We start from the raw sequence: 27,257 nt of genomic DNA on the forward strand, positions 1-27,257 counted from the left end.
GGATTTTAATCATGCATTGCAGCAGACACTGCAGCCGATCCTGCGGAGCCAGTGTGTACTGAAACATCCTATTCCCGTCCAACGTGGTAGCTACAGTTTTGGGAACCATACGATTTATACGTAGGCTGTCCGATAAATAAGGTACAAAGTTATTTTTAGCGTAAACAATGAACCATATCAGCCGGAAATTTCCAGAATTGATAATTTAGGTAACAAACGACATATTCTATGTGATATAACTATTATGGTTTAGTGTTCCGTCAGCTACGTAATTATAAACATGGAAAACCAGTATCTATGTTGCACAAAAGAAGAAGTCCGCGCCGTCATTCGGTTTTTTAATTTTCAAAATATTTCTCCGATTGAAATTCATCGAAAAATAACCGAAGTTTATGGCCCACAAGTAATGTCTCGAAAAAGTGTATCGGTTTGGTGTACAAAATTTAATTCAGGTCGAGAAAGTGTTGAAGATGAGGCAAGAAGTGGTCGACCAATAAGCACGTCCACCGCCGAAACCATTGATGCAGTCGAAAAACTGCTACGATCGGATAGACGACTCAAGATTAGGGAAATGGCCACAAAACTTGATCTCCCAAAGACTACTGTGCATGAAATTGTTCATGAGAAATTAAATTTTCGTAAGGTTTGTGCGCGCTGGGTACCGAAAATGCTTACAGCAGACCACAAAACCAAACGTATGCGGATATCCATAGAGCATTTGAATCGTGCTCGTAATGACGAAAGCTTCCTCGATCACCTCATTACAGATGAGACATGGGTTCATTATTCTACCCCTTAAACAAACGAGACTCGATGACTTGGAAACATCCCGAATCGCCAGTTCCAAAAAAATTCAAACAAACAATTTCCTTAAAAAAAGTGATGGCTACTGTGTTTTGGGATGCACAAGGAATTTTACTGATTGAATTTTTATCAAAAAATGAAACAATAAATGCTGACCGATACATTGAAACGTTAAAAAAATTGAAAGAAAAAATTCGTTTCAAGAGAAGAGGACAATTACGCTCAGGAAATGTGAAACTGCTGCATGACAATGCAACCCCACATTCAGCCGGAAAAACCAAAGCTTGGCTGGAAAAATACAAGTGGGAAGTATTGGAACATCCACCATATAGTCCTGATCTGGCACCTTCGGATTTTTTTTTGTTTGGTCCGTTAAAAAAACACTTAGGAGGAACTCATTTTCAAAATGAGGAGGAGGTCATGAACGCAGTTACCGAGTACTTCGATGGAAAATGTGCTGCGTATTTCCGAGATGGCATTTTCAAATTACTCCATCGTTGGGAAAAATGCATCAATTTAAATGGTGACTATGTAGAAAAATAGAAAAATATGTCTAATTTATTGTGTAAAATTTTTAAAGTAATAAATTGATTTTTCATTATTCAGTATATTTTTGTACCTTATTTATCGGACAGCCTACGTACGTGATGCAATACATACAACTTGTGTGCTTAGGATGGTATGCAAGTCGGATACGAGTCTTTAATCGTATACGAAATCGTGGCACCGTTGTCTCGGCCGTGGCTCAGAGGTGGTTCTAACTTTTTAATGCATTTAACTGGAGCGGATCGAATATGACCAACCACTTACCTAAGAGATAATGATTTACACGGTTTACGTTCACAAATTATCATTAAATATTTTCCCAAATCAATTGGTACACCAACATTTTATAAAAAAAAAAAATCAATAAAAATCTTGTGCTTATTTTATGAGTTTTTTCACAATTTTTTTATTTTTTTTTTTACCGGGACGGTGCTCTTTTCACTCGTCAAAAGCTTCTCGCAAGCCGTGCCCGCCGCAGTAATAACGATATAAGTACAAATAATAATTCCATGTTTTAATTACCAGATCACATTATTTAACAGGTCCGATTACATCGTGATGGTCTCGCACGATGTGCACTTATTTTTTCTGCTTTGTTTTTGCGCGGAACCACCCATTGCGGTATTCAAGTACGACGTGCATAACGTGAGCATAATTATTCACCATCGGTTTATCGACTAACAACGGCGGGGCGACTCTATACCAACACGTTTGCCCAAGGCGGTAAAATACCTGTGATCTATTCAGTCCTTCGGGTTAGGTTGGACTAGAATATATTATTATAATGTACGCAAACGTCGCCGAAATGACGATTTAGTGGACGTGCACGTGGTGAAGACCATTGAAACGAAACTGCGCGAGCGCAGAGAAAACGCGATAACCTCATTTGGGTGAAAAATATTGAATAATGGATCCAACGTTTACGTACATGATAAATACTTAAGGAGTCGTCAACCAGTCGATCTCAATCGACTGGTCGATCGTTCTAGAAATATAGGTTGACCGTAATAAAAAGTTAGAAAAAAAATTCAAAATCACATTAATAAACTTACATTTATTTTTCTTTTTTTATTCATTTTTCTTGTGCCCTATTAGAATATTAGGTAAACAATATAAAGTTGGAAGATCACCAGATACTTAAAATGTCGAATGTAGCTCACTTATTTGAAAAGGTTTGCGAAACCTGGTATACAAGTATTTTAATAGCAATCGATTAATTATATTAGTAAGATGTTGTATGGGTAGCAAGGGTACTCGTCATCGCGTGTTTATCTGATAAGTTTGGAGAATTGTTATTGGAAGAACTCGGTGAGCTTGAAAATCATAAAAGTGTCCAAAATCCACACCTTGATTTTGGTCAGCGGATCTTTCAACTAACGATAGTATCGGTTATTGATCAGCCGGTATGAAATGCTTAGATTTAATTTAGCTGTAAATATTACATAACTCACCAATTTTTAGATTCCAAAAAGGAAAAGGTGTCTGCATGAAATGATTTCACACTCGTTTTTTTTTTTTTTTTTTTTGTTTTATCATATATTTTTAATAACAATTCAATTCAACTATAAAAAAAAAATTAAGATAAAACAATAATAATAATTATCTTTACAAAATAATAATTACTATAAATAATAAAATATTATAACTAACTCTATGTATAGGTATAAACGCACACATTTATAAAATGTTACATACGATTTTCATATTTGGTATAATATTAAAAACATTATAAATTATTTTCCGAGTTTCTTATTAAACACGGTATTATTTTAAACAAGTCTAAGTAATCAGATACATCTCTTAATTAACACACTGCACTGGTAGGTAATCATTAGTGTAATAACATAAAGGTTGCCTTCTCGATTTTTGAATTTTCTATCCGAACGCATCGCGTTGGTAGGTACATGATAATATTGTTATAAATCGAGTCCGACGAAATAAAATAATTATGTAATATACAATAACTATACAAATGGTATTAATTTAATATTATAAATATGCAATCACTACAAACAATGAACTTATAGGTTAAGTTCCTAAACATGGACACACACACACACACACAGCTAAATAAGTACCTACTAATAAGTACATATATGTATATGTAATACGATAATAGTAAAAATAGAAACGGACATTAAAAAAATTTTTGTTCGACTCTGATTTTCATTTAAATAAAAATCTACAAAAAAAGAAAAAAAAGCTATAGGAACATCGGTCTAAATTTTATAATAATGAATTTTAGCAAAAATAAAAAACACATCGTTTTGATGGTTGAAAATAAATCATATAGTTTCGGAATATTTCTAGAGTCGCATTTTTGTTCGAATAAATGCAAAAACAATTCACACGTGTTTGTATACGTGAATAATGTGTGCACGATATATATATATATATAGTACATATAGGTAGCCCTACACCTCTTCCTAAATAGAAACACATTTGCATATGTATAAGTATAAACACAATTATTCACCTAATTTAATTAGCTAGCACCTTTTTTGGTATTTGTAATGAATGTTCTCGTTTAAAACTAGTGCACTTTTTTTTTATTGCACCCGATAAAAAGACGACGAACGATAACGCTCTGAAATCCGAGTCGACCTCACTCTCTCTCGCCTCCCTAAGCACACACATATACATGTACATTTGATTCGCTACTTATAGATGCTAATCCCTAATAATACGAATGCTTGACTAGGTCGATTTGTGATATTTACACACTATGTACAATAAACGCACGTGGTATAATGTTGTGCGGTAGGTATACAGTGGCGGGAAGAGAAAATAAGCAGTGCTGACAAGGAATAAAAAGCTTCGAACATTTGGATTTCGTATGATAATAATAAAATAAACAAGTTAAAACTGGTTGCTTTCGTACAACGTAAAACTAATTTTCGTCCGTCGCCGCCATCGGACGGCTTCTCGCGACGACGTGTGATATCTGCGTGGTCGACCCGTTGCCATTTCTTCTGTTACACACGAAAAACTGCTGCAGTTCCTGTCATACATATACGGTTTTCATTTTTTAAATCCGTTTTCGCCACGTCTTTGCTTATCGACACACACCCACGCGTGGCTCACGCTGGGGAGTGCACGCGTTTCGAATAACAATGGCAACAATGATAATAACAATCAATAGTGTTCGAGGGATTTTAGTTAGGGTATTCACTATTATACCGATACTAAAAAAAATCAACACTGAAACTTTGGGCAAAGGAAAATATTTCCGGAGTGGGGTAGAACCCAAGCGTACGCCACTGATAATGATTTATGTACAACATATTATCATATCGATGTGTACGTACTCAACGTACGGTGATGTTGCGCGCTGGTAAACAAACGACCTCGGGGCCCCAGAGTAAAAAAATATTCTTTCCCATGCGATCGCTCGATACGTACTACGCCCCGACACGATGAGCTATAACGTTTCTGACGGCCACATGGTTGCCGCTGCTGCTGCTGCTGCTGTGTTTGTGCAGTTCCTTTTCGTCCACGTCAGCCGGACAAAGGGACGGAGGCGGCGCCTCCACGTAACCGCTTTCGTCGCTGTCCTCCTCGGACAACGAGTCCAGATCAACGGCGATCTTCTTGCACACGTCCGATCCACCGCTAGATATGCTCTGCAGGCTGGGCGTGGACTCGTCGTCCGGGTACCCGCAGTCTTTGTCCTCATCCAGGTCATCTAGGTCCTCGTCCTCGTCCTCCTCATCCCGACAGCTGCCCTCGAACAGCAGTTTGCGGTTCTTCACCAGGTTGTTGTGCGGGCCGATCATCTCAGGGTTCGAGCTCATCCGCTTGAAGTGATTGCGACGCCCACCGGTCGCTGCTGCGTCCCCTCCGATCGTCTCGAACAGCTTCTTCCGGTCCCGCACCAGACTGTTGTACTTGTAGCACACGTCCTCAGGACCCTGCGGACATTCCACGATCACTTCGTTGTACTTGGGCAACAACGGCCGCTTTTGCTTTTTCTGTTCCCCGAGAACCGATGATGCGGACGATTCGGACAACAACTCTTGGCCTTCCGCGACCATGTCACGGTACGACGGCAGCGACGAATCCGCCACGACGGACTGTAGTTTCACCGTGTCCGCGTCACCGGCGGCGGCAGCGGTACAACAGTCATCCCGCAGTTGCAGGCTTTCGGCCAGTCGGTTTTCGATTTCGCACTCGGTATTGACGGCGGCGACGACAGCGATCGCACCGCCGGTGGTCGTCTCGTCGGTCGCAGCCGCTGCGTTGACCGCGGCGGCGGCGGTGCCGATATCCCTGAAACCACCATACAATCCGCCCAGCCGGTTGCGCAGCGTGCCGGTGCGCAACCGGTTCTCCGCGCGGCACCGGTTCCTGGACGCCGGACACTCGGCCAGCAGCTCATCGTCCTCCTCCAGGCTCTCCTCGATGGACATGAGCCGCGGCGCCGACTTGGACCGCTCCAGCGGCGGCCTATAGTTGTGCGAGCCCGTCGACAGCAGTATTTTGCGCCGGGGCAACGACGGGTTCTCGTACACGCTGTTGGCCAGCGACAGTCGCGCGTTCTGCCTGCTAATCTTGTCACGCTTGAACTCGTTCAGCGCCTGCGCTAACCTGTTCTGCAGCTGGCCCGCGATCTGCTTGGCCACCGAGTCCTTGGAGCACACCACCGCATGGCACCGGAGCTCCTGTTTGAGTTTGCGGCCCTCGTGCCGGTACACCCAGCAAAATATGCGCGGAAACTGCGGCGACGCCAGGCAGTAGGTGACCCGGTGGCTCCAGTACTCGGTCAATCCATGCTCCTTGGTGAACGCCTTCAGGCCCGACTGTGTCACCGTCAGCTTCATGTGCACGTCCGGCTTTTGGTTGCACGTGTAGTTCTTCCACAGGCTGCACAGCGGTTTCTCTACGCACAGTTCACCTGCAATCACGGTCAAAAAACACGATCTACGTAAGTTTTTTTATTGAACAAACATTTTTTATTTTTTTATTTATTTACAACGTTCATTTTACACGTGTTGTATAATGGGTAAATTTGGTGATTTTTTTTTAACGACGAAACGATCTACGTTAGCTATCATCGTCTTCGTTACACCGTTGCATGTACAACATAATCTACGCAACATTATTTAATTCTTACACACCCTTGACCCGTTTTTTAAAATGAGCGCAGCTAAATCGTAATAGGAAACGAGCTTAGCACGAGTACACTTATCATGAGTATAATAGCGAATAGAGGAGGCAAGAGGCCTGTTCGAGTGGCAGGGTCCAGGTAGTTCACCGTACCCTATACGGGCACCCTTGTTTCAACGATGTTTCTCGACACAGTTTACGGTTCACGCGTGATTTTCGTTAATTAATGTACGCCGAGGATATACAAACAACCAGCAGTACATATGTGTTTGTAATAAAAAACAATTTATTCCCAACACCTATATGATGGTCACCACCCTTCATGCGTTATTCTCATCACGATGCCACATACTTTGTTTACTCATCTGAAATTGGCAACCGTTGTAATTGTTTTCCTTGCACGCCATTTCATTGTATTCTCACCGCGAACCGTCATCGAAAAACAAAACGTATCGCGCAAGCTAATCACGATTACCCATTTGTGCTATCCTCCGTCTGTAACTACAATATATTGTTATTGCACACGCGTGTAGATTCCAGTTCCGCGATTGAGACGTAGTCGTCGTCGTCGTAGGTGTGCTGGATGGATATTATCATAATTAATGCAATTATCCCCATTGAAATCGTACCTTCCCAACTATACTGCAATCTACTCGTAGCGTTGCAGTTCTAAGCAAAATTCGAGAAGATTATCGACAAAACATATACGACTTATATGATGTATTATATCGATATCGCATGCCGACGAGTAAAACAATACCTATCTTATATTTTGTGTACAGCATTTACGAACATCGCGGACTACTTCTCGGATTACTCATTCTTATGTATATATATATATCTTTACTCAATCGATGATTTTAAGTCAATTGTTTTTTATTTTTTTTATACAAGGCCGACCGAGTACCGTAGGAAAATATAATTTCAAAATATTCTTAGAGTATAAAATAATTAATAGGCTTATATTATACACTTTTATAGAGTCCCATAACCTAGTACATTACATATTATAACTATTACGATATATATATATATATATATATATATATATATATATATATATTTATATATTAATAGAAGAAGGTTAAAATGGCATTATATATACCTTGAGACAAGTAGCCGTTCACGTATTCACCTATAAAATAATACATTTGGACACAAATCAATGTAGTCACGGTTCACGGACAATATATATTTCAGGGGAAATTGATGAATTCCAAGGTCTCACGTTAAGAATGTACGTAAAAAAGTCGACTGCGACCAGTTAAGGAAAACAACGATCACGTTAACGTTCTGGTGTTATTTTAATCACACTCTAAAGCGTATCGACGATGATCGGGTCAGGACAAAGTTTTCCATTTCCTTTAAACATTGTCGGCTATCGTTTTTGACATACCAATGTATGAGTACGAAGATGATATTATATTATTATATTTTTTTTTATTTTCTTTTTACAATAGGATTATTCTACTTTTATACGACGTTGCATTATAAAAATTTCGTGACCCTGCTCATGTCAAATGAACGTTATTACTTTTAAGGACGATACCATTGGTACTTTTTTTTAACGAATATACTGTACATAATATGATACTTTCACAAAAGAAAATCACGTAAACTCTGACGGCAAGTATATTGACTCGATGCTCTTAAATAATTTATAAAACGTATTGGTGTTAGTTTCCACGGTCTATAAATCAATTAATATACATAATCTTAACATTAAAGGTGAAGGTCAAATATGCAATAAAAATATTAATGGTATTATTGAAAAATAATCTGACTATAGCATTCTAAAATATATCATTAAACCTATTAAATTCGAGAAGGCACACTTTAAACATCAATCATATTCTATAAATATATTCGTAGTTTCAAAATGTATATTGTTCACTCGAATAATATCATATCAAAGATTGTCGATCATCTTTAAGTTGGGTTATTTCATACAAACAAATAAAAATATAATGGATGTATATAAATACATATACATTTTTTTTTTTTTTGGTAGGTACTATGCATTTCTTAGCGTATATAATGTGCATGCATTGCTATTCGAGTCGTGCGAAAATCAATTGGAATGCGATGTGAAAGTAACCGTAGATACATACATGCCGACACTACAGAGTCGCTCAAGGAAAACCAAGTTGCTGTTAAAATGTAAGTAATTCAGTTATAGGATATTGGTTTTAAAAAATAAAATACACTTCAGAAAAATTAAAACAACATGATGAAACAATACGCGTAATTACGGCACTTTTGAATGTTGAACACATGAAGAAGATACATTAGTTCTGTAACATAGGCAGGCGTATCTACACGTCATTATCAAATAATTTTAATTAATTTAAACACGATTATTTCTTAGACAAAATCTGACCGTAAACCACCGTTATGTATGTTTTGAATATTATTAGAATTTAAACGAGTTTTCAAAATTTTTATTAATTTTAATTTGTACTAGTAATGAGTAAAATTAAGAGCAATATTTTTAGAATGAGAAATTTTTTAGACAAACGTTCTCGATTATAATTATTTACGCAATAGGAGCCCAAAAACAATATATATCTTCCTAATGAATTGGCTATATCAAAAATAAATTATGTACATACAAGAGAATAGTGCACTATATTGCAGAGCGATGGTAATAAGTGGGTCAATGAATCGGAACGTTTAAAGGGACGATCTCCAGTGGATTTAGGTTAGTACGCACATTTTTAAAATCTTATTCGATTTATGTCATGAATGAAAATATAAACATAAATTAAATCAACGAAAAATAAAAATTAAGAAATTCTTGAGTACGAAAACTAAATAAGCATTTTAATTGAACAAGGAAAATTAAACCTAATCTAAGGAGAACATCATCTGGATAGAATACCAGGTTCGTTACGCAATTGATCATATTTCGTCCGAGGAATCCACTTTCTGCCGTGTGCTAACATCGTTCGCAACGAATACGTGCACATTTGCTTCTTCTTTTGGGAGACCCGGAACTTTATAATAGCGGGTCGCATCGTTTCCAAACAGGTTCGTGATTGCAGCAATAATTTGTACGCAGCGGAGTAACGTAAAATAAAAAGCCGATCGATTAACTAGTATTAGCGGACAACTGGACGAGAAGGGAAAAACGGTTTATGGGCAATTTTTTTAAAAAAATAATAAAATAAACTAGTCTACGTTTTTACATTGCAGTTTGTATTGACGTCACTATCGTATTACTTTGCAGTTTAAACAAATGAAAAAACTGGATTTGAGAAATTATTTTGGCATTTAAAGTTTAAGCAATAATTGTTAACTTTGAGGCAACTCTCAAAGGATGAACAACCTATAACATAAATAGTAAACATAATCCCAAATGATTTAGATTATGATTATTTTCAACCCATCACTATTTCTTGTTTTCATTGGCCGATCTCATCAAAAATAAAAAATGTTCATGAATGTTTTTATCACATAAATATAATTATTGATTTAAATATTATTAAAATATTAATTAAGAAGTAATTTTATAAATAAACTGTGATTACATTTAATTTAAATACTCATAAAAAAACAGAAGAAGAATAAAATGGTATATTTTATATTATTTAAATTTTTGTAATGTTTTACTCTAAGAGGGTTGATATTTAAACAAACAAAACTAAAAATATTCCTAATCAAATTCCTGCAAAAAAATATAAAATAAAATGCTGATTCCTAGAAACACACATAAAACCGTTACAGTTGTGTGTATTAGTATTTACAGGCTTAATGATAAAGGCGTATGTTTAAATCAGGAAATACGGTACGGTGGTTTTCCGGTGTAACGTATTTTGTTGTATAGGTCTTATAAACTGTGGACATTTTGAATAATTAAATACAGGACAACACTACTTTCAGTAATAGCCAATTAACTATCAACCAAACTTGATCATTATAAAACTACTCTTTTGAAATTTTTATAGCAACATATGAATGGTCTAAAATCTATTCAATCACGAGTTCCATACAAATAATGCTATAAAATAAAATACATAGAGAAATTATTTAAAATTTAACTTAGATTGTGAATAGTTATGAAGTATTATGAACATATAATGTGATAAGATACAATTAATTTTTTTCGTTATGGTTTTATTAATTGATTTAAAATGTTAGGATATTGAATACTTATAAAATTAATTAAATGTATATAAATGTATATATGCTTCGGCTATAGCGTATTTGTTAAATTATTTTTCAAACTGTAACTATTTGGTAATAATAAAATTATTTCTACTTTATAGTAATGACCAGAAAAATTATCTAACATACAAGTATCAATAGCTTTAATTACATTAAAATATTAAAATCTGTTGTTGTCTGTATATCAGGGTATATAATTCCAATTTGAATTATCCAGTTTATTGTCACCCCTACACAACAATGCTTTCATAGAAGTTTATCTTAACTTCTCTTTTAGATGGACCGGTTTTACACTACATTCAAGTTACCTTACACGGTTAAACGGCCCCTGTTAGTCTGATCCGTTGAAGTGGACGACCTTGATCTCCTCGTTAGACTGCACTTTCGCACATTGATATCATTGCGGAAAACTATAATGATCACAGACTTTAACGAGAACTATTTTATACTCTTTGTTTACATTTCAAATTGAATTATCTATGGTTTTACAGTTTCGTTATTAATGATACACAAATAACATTTATTTTTCCGGGAGCACCTGGTTCCATGTCAGTGATTATATGGGTCGTAGAGTACGAGTAATTTTGTATGGTAGTACCTAATTAATATTTCGACCATTAAAACGATAGTGATGTTTAATGTAATACGTTGTAAGAAATAATGCATTTTAAAAACGCATATGTTTGAAATTTACTTTTCTAACCGAAAGAAGGCATATAAAAATGTTTTACAAATTTCATTGATGTTATGTATTTATTCATTACAAGTATATTATATTAATTACACACACACACACACACACACACACACACACACACACACACACACACACACACACACACACACACATATATATATATATATAATGAACACGTAATATAACATTATTCGAGTTTTTAATTTTTTCCGTTAAATAAATTTAATGGTGTATAATTGGCTATTCCTATTTTGATCACTCAAGTAGCTAGGAAGGTACTAGGGCGAATGTAAGTTTTCACATGAGATATAGCAAGTAAAAATCACCCTTAGGTATGTCTACGTAAATTCCTATACGAATAAAAAATATAACAAATACAAATGTCCTTGCCATTTTAATCAGACTTAAGATTGAAAATGTAGTTGGCATGTTAAATATTTATTTGTTTTGTGTTTTCTGATACAAGTCCAATCCAATTTTTAATTGAATCTTGTCTACATATAGTCATCCACAAATTATTTGTATTTAATGTAGTAATAATAATATATATAATTATAATGATAATAACGATAATAATATAATTTAAACTGTATAAAGCTATTACGAAAGTTCAAACTTTTAGCATATTTGTACTGTGTTGTTTGTTTTAAATTGTATTTTAATATTTGGTTATTTTACTTATTTTTTGAGGAATATTTTTAGGTATCTGATGTTCTTATTCTAATATCTGTATTAGTTTTAAACATTTTTAAGAATTCTATTATTTTGAAGATATTAGGGTGATGATGATACAAATTTGAATTGAATTCGGAGGATTAAATCTACATTTGTAGTAAGATTTCGAGGAGAACTAGCACTAGCCTAAATATTAAGAGGGAAAGTACTATTTTCTTGTGTGTAATTTGTCATTAAATAATCGAAAAGTTCATTTATTTTATTATTATATGGTTTTTCAACCATGAAACATGTATTTTTGTTCGTGTAGGAACTTATCATCTACCAGGTATCATCTCATATATGCTTTGAGTTTAAGATTATTGTTTGCTTAGCAAAAATTGCACATGTTTTGAAGTACAATTATCTAACAGATATTTGTTTGATTTGATAAAGTAGTTAAATAAACATTTTATTTTTTTTAATAATTACATTCTATTTTTGAGTTACATAAATATAGATTTATATTATTTATATTTATATACTTATTTATAAATTTATTATTATAATTTATGTTTTTGGAAAGTAAATTTTAAGTTAAATTCATACAATTTTTGATGGAATAAAATATATCAATTCAAACATCATATTATTTTATAATTCATAATAATTAAATATATATATATATATATATTACTGATTCAATAATATATTATATAACTGATTCAATTTATATTTCACAAAAAATGTCTATAAAACTTTAATCTGAATGTGGTAAAATTATTTATAATAACCTACATATAAGGACATTATAAATTATTATAATTTAATAAATGTGTTTAACATGGATTCTGAGGAATTATTATCTGACCTGTTACTTATTTTAAAAATTAATTTATATAACGATAATTGTACACTGAAGAAATGTATTCAATTCAAATTATTGATATTATATCTATTCGCTTCATACATACTCATACAAATATATTACATAACGTACCTATGAGTATTACATATCAATAATAATGATTACATGTTTGGATTTAATTTAAAATTCGCAAATCCCCGACTAAATGTTTAATACTTTCGAATTATTATTTTGTAGCCTTTCAACTAAATACAAGTCATTGCCGAACAGTTAATAGTTCCAGTGATGAGAAGAAAAAAATTATAATTATTTACATACGATTAAAAACAGCATATTATAAGTTAAGAACTACGTACTTCAGAGAAGGAAACATAAATTGCTTTTACATAAAGAACAGTCCTACAAACACACTTATTGTATAAAACTCGAAATAAACACATTTAATTCATACAATTTTATATTAATGTTTTTTGCCTTTGAATACATTTTTACATTTGGATTAAATTCACCGTTTCGATTGATAAATTATAAAATAAATTTACGCACACAAAAATTGTAACAAAAGCATCAAGTACAAAAGCGAATTCCATAAAAGGAATTTATTAACAGATAACAATTGATTTGTTGTCAAAAAATGCTACTCACACATCATTGAAATCACGGGATTTATTTATTTAAATTACTCAAGTATTCATAAAATGCATTCAATTATTTTCTAAATAAACAAAAATTAGATTTTGTGGTCCATATTGAATAAAATATGATGGAAAGTAACACCGGATACGATGATTACGATCTGAATATGATTTTAGGTGAACAAGTATTTAAATGTTTCCAAACATAACGAATTATTTACCATAATAAATTGTTTATAGAAATGGTTATATTTAACATTTAAGTTGTAAATATTTTATTTTAAAGGCATATTTTTCGAATGCAACAAAAAAAATGTATTAAAAAAATTAAAAATTAAATATAAAACGATCATGAAGCATAATATAGAACCAATAATCCAATAATCTAATATAAATCACTAATAATACAATACAATAATAATACAAAAAACAAGGACGTCAGTTTATGCTTATACAATGATTTTAGAAATCAAAAGTAATCTTCAACCGTCAAGTATCGATGACGTCAAAGGGTCAACACAAAAATGAATGCGCTCTTTGATCAATCTTAGATATTTATTCAAGAGAAAGAAGTTATAAAGAAAAAGTGTGAATCCGGTGTTGGAGTAATCGAAGGTCGAATCTTCAATGTGGGATATACTTTGAAGTAGTGATCTGAACGATTAAGAATTTAATATGGATTAACCGTTATACTGAATAACGTGTTCATTAATCATGAAAATATATACAAAAAATATGACTTGCGATGCTCTCCACTACATTTTGAGTATAGAACACACGTCACTTAGTTTATTTTATCAATTGAATTTTATAATAGATATGATATAAGAAAATAAACAATTACATTTTGTAAATAAATATAATATACAAGTATAAGATACTTAATTACATTAATTAGTATAATTAAACTACTAAAGATAAATGTGTGTATTAAAAGATTAATTTATCAAGTTTTTTTGTCAATAATTTTAATCGCTCTCTATTAACATCAGTATAACTAATTAATAACAATAAACGCACATGTTCAAACAGTTCATCGTCATTCTATATTATATTATGCGATCTTGGACAAATGAACGTAGCCGTTTGGACGTGGGGATAAATGGACATCAAAAAATATATATATATAAATCAGTAAATAAAGTAAATAAGTTATTTATATTGATTATAATATGTAAATTTTAATGTCAAAAATATTCATTCAAAAAAACTTCATCATCGCGATTTGAATTAATTAATGACATCTTACATGTAAACTTGAATGCAATTTGTACACGACTAACACAGTTATAGATGTGTATTGTCACAGAATAAAACAGAATGAACACTGATAACAAATTACATGGGCAGCATAGGACAATAATGAAATCAGTCAGCCATTTCATTTGAGGTACAGTAGGAAGTTAGTAACATTTTATTCTATCATGAAACTGTAGTAATATTCTTTATAAGCTACTACGCATTTTCAAATTTTACTAATAATTGAATTATTTTTCAAGGTATTAGGTGCAATAAGAGTTTGAGATTTGGGGGGGCTTATAAGTCTTATACTATGGTATGACCATGGGTCAACCCCCAACCTCCCATCATTACCAAAAAAATATAAATTGTGTTTTTGTAAATGTATTACAATTGTATTTGTAAATTTACTACATACAACAATGATTTAAATTTTATAGTATTATATCGATATAAACGTTTTTAATATACTTAAAAAAATTATATAAATACCTGTATAATACTATTTAATCATCGATGAATCTATTTTATACATTTTTTTTTTTTAAACACTTCCAACCTTCCCATTCTGAAATCCTGCACATGGGCCAGTATTATAGTAGACATACTATCTAAAAAATGATCCACATGTAAAAACTTCTTGGTACCCAGTAGGTGACCATGTTTCACACTGTTTGGTAGATCACATATTGAACAATTTCGATAATTGAAATTACAATTAATAATGAATATCAGTTATCACTGATTATAATTTGATAACAAAAGTACCTCAATTAAAATGGCCGCTGATTTCGTTGCCGCCGTGTTGTGTCCACCCCCTGGTACTGTTGTGTCTCGTATATCACCGTGTTTCGATAAAGTGTGATAATTATTACAAGTTGTAAAAACCAATAAGTTATATATATATATATTGATATAAAAGGTACCTATTGCCAAAACGATAAAATTCGATAAGGTTTGATGTTATGATACGATCCATTAGTTATAATTATGAACATAAAATATCAATGGTTTTATAAATTATATATATGTATATATTTTTTTTGACGTCCATTTGTCCCCACGTCCAAACGGCTACGTCCATTTGTCCCTATTCGTATATTATGCAATATTAACTGCCTAACAGAAAAATAAAATTAATTAATAACGAATTAAGCTACACGTTAGCGCTGGAACGAAAAATTCAACTCCGCAAAAGGTTGTGCCATTAAAAAGAAATAATTTGAGTGACTAGTTAATCACACCATATATTAAATATATTAATATTACAATATTGTAATATTACAATTAAGACTAAAAATCCTAAATTAAAATTCGTAACAAAGTAATTCAAACTACTTATTGTTTAAAATATTATTATAAATTAATAGTTTTTAACAATTTTATCAAGATTAGGTAACTAAATTAGTTATACATTTTAAGATAATATGAATTTTGAGGTGATTAAAAGAAATTAGGTTTGTTTAAAATATTTAAATTGTAGGTACATCAATTTATCGTATGAACAACGATAATAAGTTATATAAATATTTGTAATAATTAATTTATAGTAATTTTTAATTATTTTATATAAAACGATTGAATAAATTGTACCCCAAAACATTTATAAATATAATACATACTTGTGGGTTTTACTTTTACTTCATTTATATTTTTAGGAATAAAGTTAGTATTAATAAAAATTGTAGTTTTTATTACTTAAGATTTAGCAACATTTAATTAAAGAAAATTGTAAACGTTTTGTTAATAAAAGTACTCTTTATAATTTTTTCAGTGATTTTACCGTTTTCATAAAATTCACTCGAAACTTGTGCTATATACATACTAAATGTAATACTACTCGTATGTTACTGCAATATACTTTTTAAAAAAAATTTAATAACTCGATAAAAGTTGAAGCAGGTCTTTAATAATTGTAGTTATCTTAATTGATTTATAACCATAATCTCTAACTAGAGAGTAGTAGTTTAAAATACATTGTTATCTATCAAGTATTTAATATAATATACAAACAAATATATGAAAATGGTTTATCATACTTGTTAGTATAAGAAAAAATATGCTACTAAAACATAACTCCACAATGTATTCATGATAATTATAATTAATTAATATATTTATAATTATTTATATAATTAATAAATTATGAATATATATTTATTTTTTATTTAGTATCAAGCCAATTTCTAGTTACATAGTATAATAATAACACGAAAACTTAAATGACAATTTAATAACTATTTTGCAAATTTTTGAAAGCTCAATATAGCTAATCCAAAAAAAAAAACATATATTGTGATACTATTTTCAAGAAATTGAGGGACAAACTATAGGCATGTGTTCAAAAATGTACACAAGAAATATGATTGGCTTTATCATAATCACTTTGACATAATCAAAAATTAACTATATTGTGAATTAAAAACTTATAAATGTTGTATAAATTCTAAAGAAATAATTAATAAAATACCTTAATCATACCCAATATAATTGTATTTTTCTATACATATAGTTAAATAAAATATTATAATCTCGATATATATATATATATATATGTATTTAAGTTTCTTTTAATAATTGACATAGGTTGAGTTAAAATTTAAATCTCAAGGTTTTTGGAGTTGATTATAATTATTTTAATGGATACAATTTTTTTATAAATTACAATAGCTATTTTTTGGGAATCGTAATAGCCTTAAAATTTAAAGATATTGCATTATAATTATTTCAGGAAAATATAGTTATCCAAATTAAAGAAAAATTATAATGCATATAACATAAACGTTCAATTAAATGTATAAAAATAAATAAATACCAATTGGTCTAGGAAATGTGTTCAGAAATACAATCATTTATTTATGTAACTGCCATTGAATTCAGTCATAATTTTGTACTAAAAAATTGTTTGAAAGTTGTATAAAATAACACTATCATTTCAAGTATGTACAAAAGAAATAATTTGGGATATAATTTTAGTTGTGGACAGTAAATAATGTTCGATAAAGAAATATATGCACTAATATTATATAGCCGATTTAGATAACAGCTAACTTGTAAACTCATCGAACCCAGAAAATGTTTTTTCTGAGGATAAGGACCTATTGGTCATGCGAAATATATTCACAATACAACGGTTCATTATTTTTTTTCCTAGTAAAACGAACTATTTAGACGTTTTTCATTTTGGCTTCTTCTTTATCAAGCGCATACTACTATCTACAACAATCGCCAATGTCTCATACCCACACTTAAGAACCACTACATATACTTTTTTCTATATCCAACAGTAATATATGTATATATATATATATTCACATATTTCTAGAATTTTTGGGAACCAATGCTCGTCACACATTCCTGAAGAACAGTGTTCGCACTTGTTTTCGTTTTACGATGCAACACAAAACGAAACACCTAGCATAGTAATAGTAGAAATCTAGTAGTAATGGTAGCATTAATATCAGTATCTAGTAGAAGTAGTAGTCCTTTATTAGAAATCGAAAACTGGGAAGACTATCACGCAGTCGCCGGCACAATGAGGGCCTCGGGACTGATAACAAAAGCAACATCGACGAATATACGATCTAACATTATATTATTTATTACTATAGTTTTTTTTTTTTTTTTTTTAATATTAATCAACGTTGGCATTGTTGCTGTTGTCGACGACCGTCCGTCAGATGATTAGGTGATGCAGAAATATTATCTCTGTCTTCATATCCTCTTTTAAGCCAATTCAATTTCAATGGTAATACTTTACTATACGATGTAGTTAGATAGAAATTATGAATAAATATACTTTGATAGTACAGAAAAACAATCTTTCTAAAAATGTGTAAGTTCTTTAAAAATTCTGGTGTGAGGGGAGGGAGAATTTATATAGCCATTTTTTTTTTTTTTAGAAATATAGATCACATAATTTATAACTTTATAATAGTATAAGATGATTCCGAGATTATGTCTTCTAAATGAGAACAGTTTATAAAATAATATATAAAATATAAATATGTATATGTTATATTATTATTATAATTATTGTATTTTTTCCGGCGGGATAAATAAGCCGACCGACTAATCTTCGAAAACTACTATAATATGATGTAGATACAGACTACCTACATTGGTATGCCACCATAATGCACAATATTTTTCGTTAATCAATGCAGTTATACAGTGATAGTATAGAGCATTCTATAGGTCATAGGAAGAAATATAATTCAGTAATTATTAAAGCTCGAATGATAATTGATACAAGATAAAACGGAATTCAATATTTAATATAGTTTAGACAAATAATAAAAACTATTCGAAGTAGATACATGTAAATTGCACGCGCATGGCCGACGTCACACGTAGCCCCCTTAGGTTGCGAAATTCATACACATGGTAATAGATACTTGATCACTAAAAACTGTTTTGAGAATGTATTAAATGTTAACTATGTTAAGAAACATCATTTAGGATTGAAATATTTATTTCGTAACATGTGTATGTATGTATTATTTTACCATATACGTGAACAGTAAAATTTAATATGTTTTTTACTTTTTAATTTGTATATAGTATTAATAATTCTTAATTGTAACCTAACGATTAAAATAAAACTGTTATGAGCCATATGAATGAATTTACAACTTTTAATCATTATACTTTAATTATACTCATAATAATTAATTAATTCATAACTGATAATACCCTAAAAAATCTAAATATATCCTATAAAACATCAAACTATAATAACTATTAAAACAGTAGTTCATTAAAATATATTATTTTACTACGTACATAAAAATTATAAAAAAGTATGTTTGTAAGAAAATATTATTTATACTAGTACAAAATATTTATATTATGTGTTTAATTGTAATATTAAATATAAAATACCAATATGATCAACTATACAATAAAATAATGTTTATTTAAAATATTTTAATATCATAATAATTTATTTTATATTTAAATCATCCGGTCAACTTTTCAAGACTGTACATAATAAAAAATAAAAAATATCGAAAATGTTCTCATTCATATAACGTTATTAATTACTGTTTATTTGTGATTTGGTTTGACTGTCAAAATATTGAAGTTCACAAATAATAACGACTGATATTCATTGAAGTTATAAAATTAATACACATACTCTAGATGCATAATTGTAGTATGTTAATCAAGAAATAGACACGTGTATTATAATAACAATTAGTACCTAATTTTTAATTATTTTCAATTATTAAAAAGCAATTTAAATTTAATAAAAAGTAAAGTATGTCTATGATTTCTTAAATTAACCTCTAAATAAATCACCTCTTGTAATTATTAATAAGTCTAATAAAACTCAATGAAATAATGTTTTATTAACTTTTATTACATACGTTTCTTATTAATTTTAACTGTATTAAAGGTCATTGGTTATATTAATTGACCTACGATAGCTAAGCTTTAAAGATACATGTATGATTTATGGTTATTTTTTTAGTATGTGAGTAATCGAGGTTTTTTTGTGGAAACATGGCTTCACCCCTAAAAATCCGGATGTAAACGTATTCAAAATCTAGGACCAACGCCCGGCGTAGTTTAACTACAGCGCTTACTTGCAACTTACTACTTCGATATCATGTCTCTGAATTAATAATTGTCTATATTTATAATTACACGGGTAAAAAGTAAACATCTAAATTTTAGAATTTTTAAAATATCACTACTAGCTTTATTTTTACAAAAAATAAACGATCAGTTAAGCAACTTCATTCTTTCTTATTTTATCAATAAAAATTGCACAGTAGTAATTGAAATAATTCTATAATTAAAATTATTTGTTTTTGCCTTAATTTTTTACAATTTAGTAGCAAATAATAACTAATTTTTTATCAAACAAGACATTATTACTTTTTCATCAAATATTATTTTATGGCTTATATATTATCTTATAAAACTTTAACTATATAAAACACTAAATAAAATGAAAGATACTTACAGTAAAAAAAAATATTATGATCAATCAAGATGATTTAAAAATAAACAAAAATAAATAAAAAATATATTTTAATATAAAAAAAATTTAAATTGTCCAAACGAATATTGACGAGGTCACTTATTTCTACGTCAGTAATGTCAATAAAATACAACAGTTATTTACTTATTAATAATTACTTAAGAACCCTTTAAAATTATATATATATATATATATATATATATATATATATCACGTGAACAAACAATGCCAATCTTGTGTTGATAGAATGTCTTTTCATCTTTTTATGTGTTTATATATTAAGTACATTAAGTACAGTAGGTGACAAATATTTAAATGCTAAAGAATTAAAACCAAGGAGTATTACACTAAAATGCTAATTAAATATTTCCAAAATGATCACGAAACTTTTCAGCCAATTAAAACATAGACTTCTAGTTTGATATAAGATGATAAAATAATATTAGTTTTTTTTGTGTGTTTCAAATAGAAATGATAATTAACTGAAAAAGCTTTAACGGTATACAATCCAATAAATTAATACAATTTCTATTTTCTAGTATAAATTATTATAGTATTTATAATATTTAATACATCCCTTATTTTTTACTCATTGAGTCATAAGATAATCTAAGATAATGATCAAGTTTATAGTAATATTCATAGTTTTTCTTCCTCAGGAGTAAGGGTTTACTACTTACCCTATAGATTAATAATATATTTTGTATGAATTCCTTATATTTATAGGAAAACTTTTAAAGCAAAAATATAACAACAACAACAATTATCAATATCGCAATAACATGTAGATATTACGACCTAAATTAAATTTATGCATGAAATTAGTAACAACATTTATAAGTATCAGAATAATTTATCCAAAAAGACGCAATAAATAATACTTTTATTAAATATATTAGGTATATATATTTATATATTAAATATATAAATAAAAATAAAAATATGTATAGGTTTTACAATTTTAGAGTTCAAATAATTTTTGTATTTAAAATAGAAAATTTTTAGATTAGAATTTATAACAAAAAATTTAAGTTTCTGATTTAGAATACAGAAATCCACAATGTGAAACCCAAATATTCGGATTTTCGGAGAATCCAGATTTCATTCCCATCACTACTGAAAATGCATAACTAGTACACGTCTATAAAATATGGTTTTTGTGATACTTATATTAAACTTTTTGTTTTATTATTTTACTAATGAAGGTTGTTATAAGTTAAGACAGATTAAAATAATTTATATTGTGTTTGGTCAATCGGAATTTTTTTCTTTCAAAATAATATCTTTATAAACACAAAAAATGGAATATAAAAAGTTAATTTATTCTCTAAATAAAACACTAACACAAATCTGTATTTAACTGATGGTCATTTTTCTGATTAAAATAAAAATAATTTAACATTTACTCGTTAAGTTTTTAATTATTAATAATAATAATGGATATATGACAATCGTCTCTACAAAAACTGCGCAATATGTAAAAACTAAATATTAGAAATTAGTCAAACCCATCACCTATTGGTTAAAACACGCCGCAACACGATGGAAAAATAAACAACTAAAAAATATAAAACAGTGGATGATTACAAGGATGGGTGGAGCTTCGATCTTGCTGGCTAGCGACGTCAATATAGAAATATATATATATTTAAACATATTATCACACTTAGGTAATACTGTTTAAGTAACGTTGAAAATTTGTACAATGGAATGCATTATAAGATATTTCCAAATAGAAGAGGGGCGGATAATATGAGAGATAGGTTCTCAAAGGTATATCTGTCACTTCAAACAATTAACGAGAGGCGTATACATAATATAGGCACTCGTCTCAAACTACGAAGGTGGTGAGAATAGATAACATTATTAAAGCAGCGTAGACAGATACAAGAAAAACACCGGATCAGAACAGAATTGAATTTCAATTATAGACAAAATTAAGTCTTCCGTAATATGAGTTTAAAAGTAATACTAAAAGACTAATATCTCATTTAAAACAAAATATTTCTGTATAAAATCTATATACTTCATAAATTGTACATTTTATACAGGATTTTTATCAATAAAATTACAATATAATTTTATAATTAATACTTACGATGATTTAATGAAATATAACATACAAATTTAAAAAGATTAAGTACCTACAAAAATAAGATTACAACAATTATTTCAAGTAAATTATTTTATTTTATTTTTTTTTTGATAAGAAAATATTTCTGATTGACATAATGCCTAAGATTTTCGATACGACTTTTCGATCTAACAAAATCAAATATGTTGATATTTCTTTACAAACTTAGGATGTGAGAGTCATAATTTATAAAACACATTCAAATAGCTTTCCCAACTAAGGCGAAATTCCAAAGTTGAAATCATTTGAAAATCAAAAAAATATAGGGTAAACATACCTTTAGCTATGCCAGTAAGGACGTTGCCCAAATAAACGACCTTATAACATGGATCGTATTCGGTTATGGTCACAGAACGCCTTCGCCACAGTTTACCCAAACCCAAGGCTCCTAAACTAATACTCTTCTTAAATGGTTTTCCTTTTCCGGTTGGAATAAGCTCTGGGTGCTGACTTTCGTGCTTCATTATGGCACAAGCATTAGATCTATTTATCTGTAACAAAAAATTTAAATAGTTTTATCAGTTTTATTAATTAACATTAATACAAAAATAACAAATATTTAATACATAATGGTTAGGATAGAAGTTTTTAAACTATTATCATTCTACTTAAAATATGTAAAACTATACAATAGTTTTGAAGATAGCAATATGATACTTCAAACCATTAAAATTCAAATTTCCTTTCTTTACGTAAATTTTAATAGGTAGTTGTTTGATAATAAATACGATTTATTAACTATACACTTTTTTTAACTAAAATGTTTTATATGTTTTAATGAATCATTTTTCAATGTATAAATCAGTTTTTTTTCAATATAAATTACACTTACGAATACAATTATAAATCATAAAAAAGTAATTACAATCTATATGATACAATATATAGGTACTAAGTCATAGGAAAATTGCATTTTTTTGCAATTTAAGTAAATAAAAATTATAAAAAAATGTATGTTGCTTGTTAGTTTAAGTGTACATGAATTATTGTATAAGTAAAATTACGAATAAAAAGCACAATGATACGATAAAAGTGAAACGGGTAAAACTGACAGTATGCTACAACGAATAAATAGTTCGTTACACATATATGAGCATCTTCAATTTTATTTACTTCACAGACCGTGCAATACAATTAAAGAACATCGTTACTTAAATTCATTATGAATTATTTTTATTAAAACTCGAATAAAACCAGCTGAAGTATAATAAAAATTATCACGTGAGTTAAATTATTATTATATCACAACGTAAAATCAAATGTTCAAAATAATATTTTATTTTACAAATCGAAATTCATTACAATTTACAACTAATATGAAATAATATTAGGTCCTAATAAAAAGTTTTTTCCCTACCTTGTAAAAAGTGCAATGGTGCATCAGGGTCTCGTACTTGGAAAATTTATAAGCTGCTTAGTTAAAAATACGTAACATGTGAATAGTGTCAAGGATCGTGTTTAAAACGAGAACAATTATTTATGAAAATACATGTGTAAAATATCTAGGAATCTACAATGTACAAATCATAGGGAGCAGTATACACATTGTACAAACAAATCGGTCACCTTGTATAAATTAATACGAAGACCTCCCATCTAGATCTACGTGGGTAGCCAAAAATTGTACATGGATTATTTGCATCTAAATTGATAACATTGAAAATAATGTTGTATCTTTAATATTTTTTCCATTGCCCTTGACTGATTAAAATGGAAAGAAAATGCTAGTGTATATGTATTATTGTATTAACAACCATGAACTTCAACCAAACGTTAACGCAGGAACCCAACATGACGATTTCTCAATTAAATTATTTGATAAAACACACCGCGTTTATATTATGTTGTTTATCCTATAATAATATGTGTATAATCAATAAAACCAATTAGTAGTGATAATTTAATCGCTTCCATTAAAAAAAATAATAGTATACAACTTTGGATAGGTACCTAATTGAAATTATTTTAAAAGATAACACGTGATATTGTCTGAATAAATAAATTTGTTTCATCTGATAATTGAAATGCATCTTCACATTTCAACCACCGTATTTTATAATTATTTTTTTAATTAAATTTTTATTGAGTATACATACATACATACAATTTTTTAAAAGTTCATACTGTAATCGTACCACAATTTAACTTGAAAGGCTTTGTGAAAACTTGGAGGAAATAGAAATTCGCAAATTATCACATGACATAATTGTTACAGTTCTAAGCGTTTTTCCGATTGCACTCGTCTATATAAAATATACAAATACGATGCAACAACAACAGCTCAAGTATTCACGGTTGTTACATACATACACATTAAGATAATATATATTTCTACACTATACGAGTAGTTGTTCAGAAATGTTTTGAAAGCGTTAATTTTTAATTGATGTACACACCGTGACACGCGGAACACGTCTTACTTTAGCCTATAAATTATATCCTTTTACTTTATAATTTTTAGATACGATTCATATAATAGGAATCAAAAATATATATATACATCACTCATACAGCACATAAATAAGTCAGATTCACTGACAACCCGGTTAACTAAATGTGCGTGTATACAACCGTAGTTAGTTTATACTTTATAGCCGTTACGTTTATCTCAATAGTTTAGCTCTGTCCAGACTTATAGTGAATACATTTTGACTTATCCAATATCTCAACATTCCGAATGCGCCAGTCAGTTGGTATTTAGAAAAAAAAATGTCATTAAGTACATATTATTATTATTATTTTCATTGCTATGATATAGGTGGTACCTTTTTTTCTCAACGAACCGTAGCCATGACCTCCATTTAAAGAAGAAAAAAACATACAACGCTTTAAACATATATCGCCGTTGCATTGAATTTCAAACCGAAACATATGCACAGACAATATCCTAATTATAAGGGGGCGCCATCAGGCAGGCAACTGTCCTCGATTCTGATCCACCTTCCAGGTGCCAGCCACAGCGCAAACAAATGGGGTGTGTGCTCAAATAATTGTCCACACAATACGTAGATCCTAACACATGCGAACACTTCCAAAGTCGAAGTTCGACCATACTTTGAATACCTATATTCGGTTCGTTGCCCATTTTTAATCACACTGTGGTATATAGGTATATTACATTATAATTTACGATACATCACTTTACCAATTATTATGACAAAATATCTGATCGCTCATCGTCATAGTATTAATAATAATAATATTTTATGTTGTATTATATGTTCATATATTTTACATTAACAAACTTCAATGCACGAATATATTCGTATGTCGTGCATACGACATAATATAGTTATACGTGTGGGAACCCGTTCTAAAAACGTTTAAACGATATATTTGCTCATTAAGGAAAGACGTGAATATTATGCAAGGAACCGGTTGTTACAACGACACGGCCAACTATTATCGAAACTCTAACCCAAATGCCCGAGTGGTACAGCTTAGGAGTTGTATATTTACCGCGGTCAGTGACCGTGGTTCGTCTGCAAATATTTTTACGTGAGTATATGTATTGCGATCTTCTGGGCATTTATTATTAAAACTAAGTAATATTAAATTTTGCTTAATATATTCGATTTTTAAGTAGCTAAGTCATCCAAATATATGAACTTATACTTCGACAGAAAATCAACAGCATCCAAGCTTTATTATTTCGATAAACTATACACATACAATTATAGGTGTACACATAGGTATAACAACACGGTGATCAAACAGTTTTGCGAAAAATAAAAACAAACTAATTACTAAGATTAATTGCGTACGTGCTTATTGCTCAGTAATAGTATGTGAAGAAAAACAATAATTATATTTTTCGTTTCATTATCACTTAATTTAGAAGAAACATTAAAATATAATTTTTAGGTTTTTTAAAATGATGTTGAAGCAAAATATTTTAGTAATTATTTATTTGTAATGAGTTTAATGAAATGAGTAATATACTTTAATCAATATACATATATATATATATATATCAAAAATTAAAATATTCATAAAACTTAATTTAAAAATAACTATTAATAATAATCAGATAAAGTTGCATTAGGTAAATAGTATAATAGTCATGAGTATTTAAAAAATAATATACTTATTAAATATAAGTATAGACAAATATTGCGAGATCCAAAAGTAAATACAATTTCCAACTGAAAAACAATGATTACATCATATTATTCTAATATTACATATTTGTATCTAATCAATAACATGTGTAGTTATAATTAATTTAGAGATATTATTTAATGATAATATGGAATAATCCAAATAGTCTTGTTATTTGTAGAAATAATATCTAAATCTTTAAGTTCACACACGTGGTTATTTAATACAATTATAGATACTACCTACATGTTTTTATTACTATATTATGAATCTGCATAATATTTAAAACATTGAAAATATTGCTTCACCAACTG

At 29.8% G+C, this 27,257-nt stretch overlaps 2 protein-coding genes across 2 annotated transcripts in view; one reads left to right on the forward strand and one right to left on the reverse strand.

The window, feature by feature from the left end:
* Positions 1 to 280: 280 nt before the first annotated feature.
* LOC112686041 (protein GVQW3-like) lies at positions 281 to 799 on the forward strand. Its single transcript, XM_025558146.1, has one exon. The coding sequence runs from the start codon at positions 281 to 283 to the stop codon at positions 797 to 799; it is 519 nt and encodes a 172-aa protein (XP_025413931.1).
* Positions 800 to 3,568: 2,769 nt separating this feature from the next.
* The window catches only part of LOC112686007, a 29,340-nt gene continuing 5,651 nt past the window's right edge, over positions 3,569 to 27,257 (reverse strand). Inside the window, exons 2-3 of the mRNA XM_025558102.1 lie at positions 23,120 to 23,333; positions 3,569 to 6,244 (exon numbers count right to left, since the gene is read on the reverse strand). Coding sequence (XP_025413887.1) covers positions 4,752 to 6,244; positions 23,120 to 23,306 — 1,680 coding nt within the window. The 5' untranslated portion in view covers positions 23,307 to 23,333 and the 3' untranslated portion in view covers positions 3,569 to 4,751. The remainder of the gene's footprint in view (positions 6,245 to 23,119; positions 23,334 to 27,257) is intronic.

This window comes from Sipha flava, unplaced genomic scaffold (genome assembly GCF_003268045.1).
Source record: "Sipha flava isolate LNK unplaced genomic scaffold, YSA_version1 2_pilon_pilon, whole genome shotgun sequence".
Classification (NCBI taxonomy): Eukaryota; Metazoa; Arthropoda; class Insecta; order Hemiptera; family Aphididae; genus Sipha; species Sipha flava.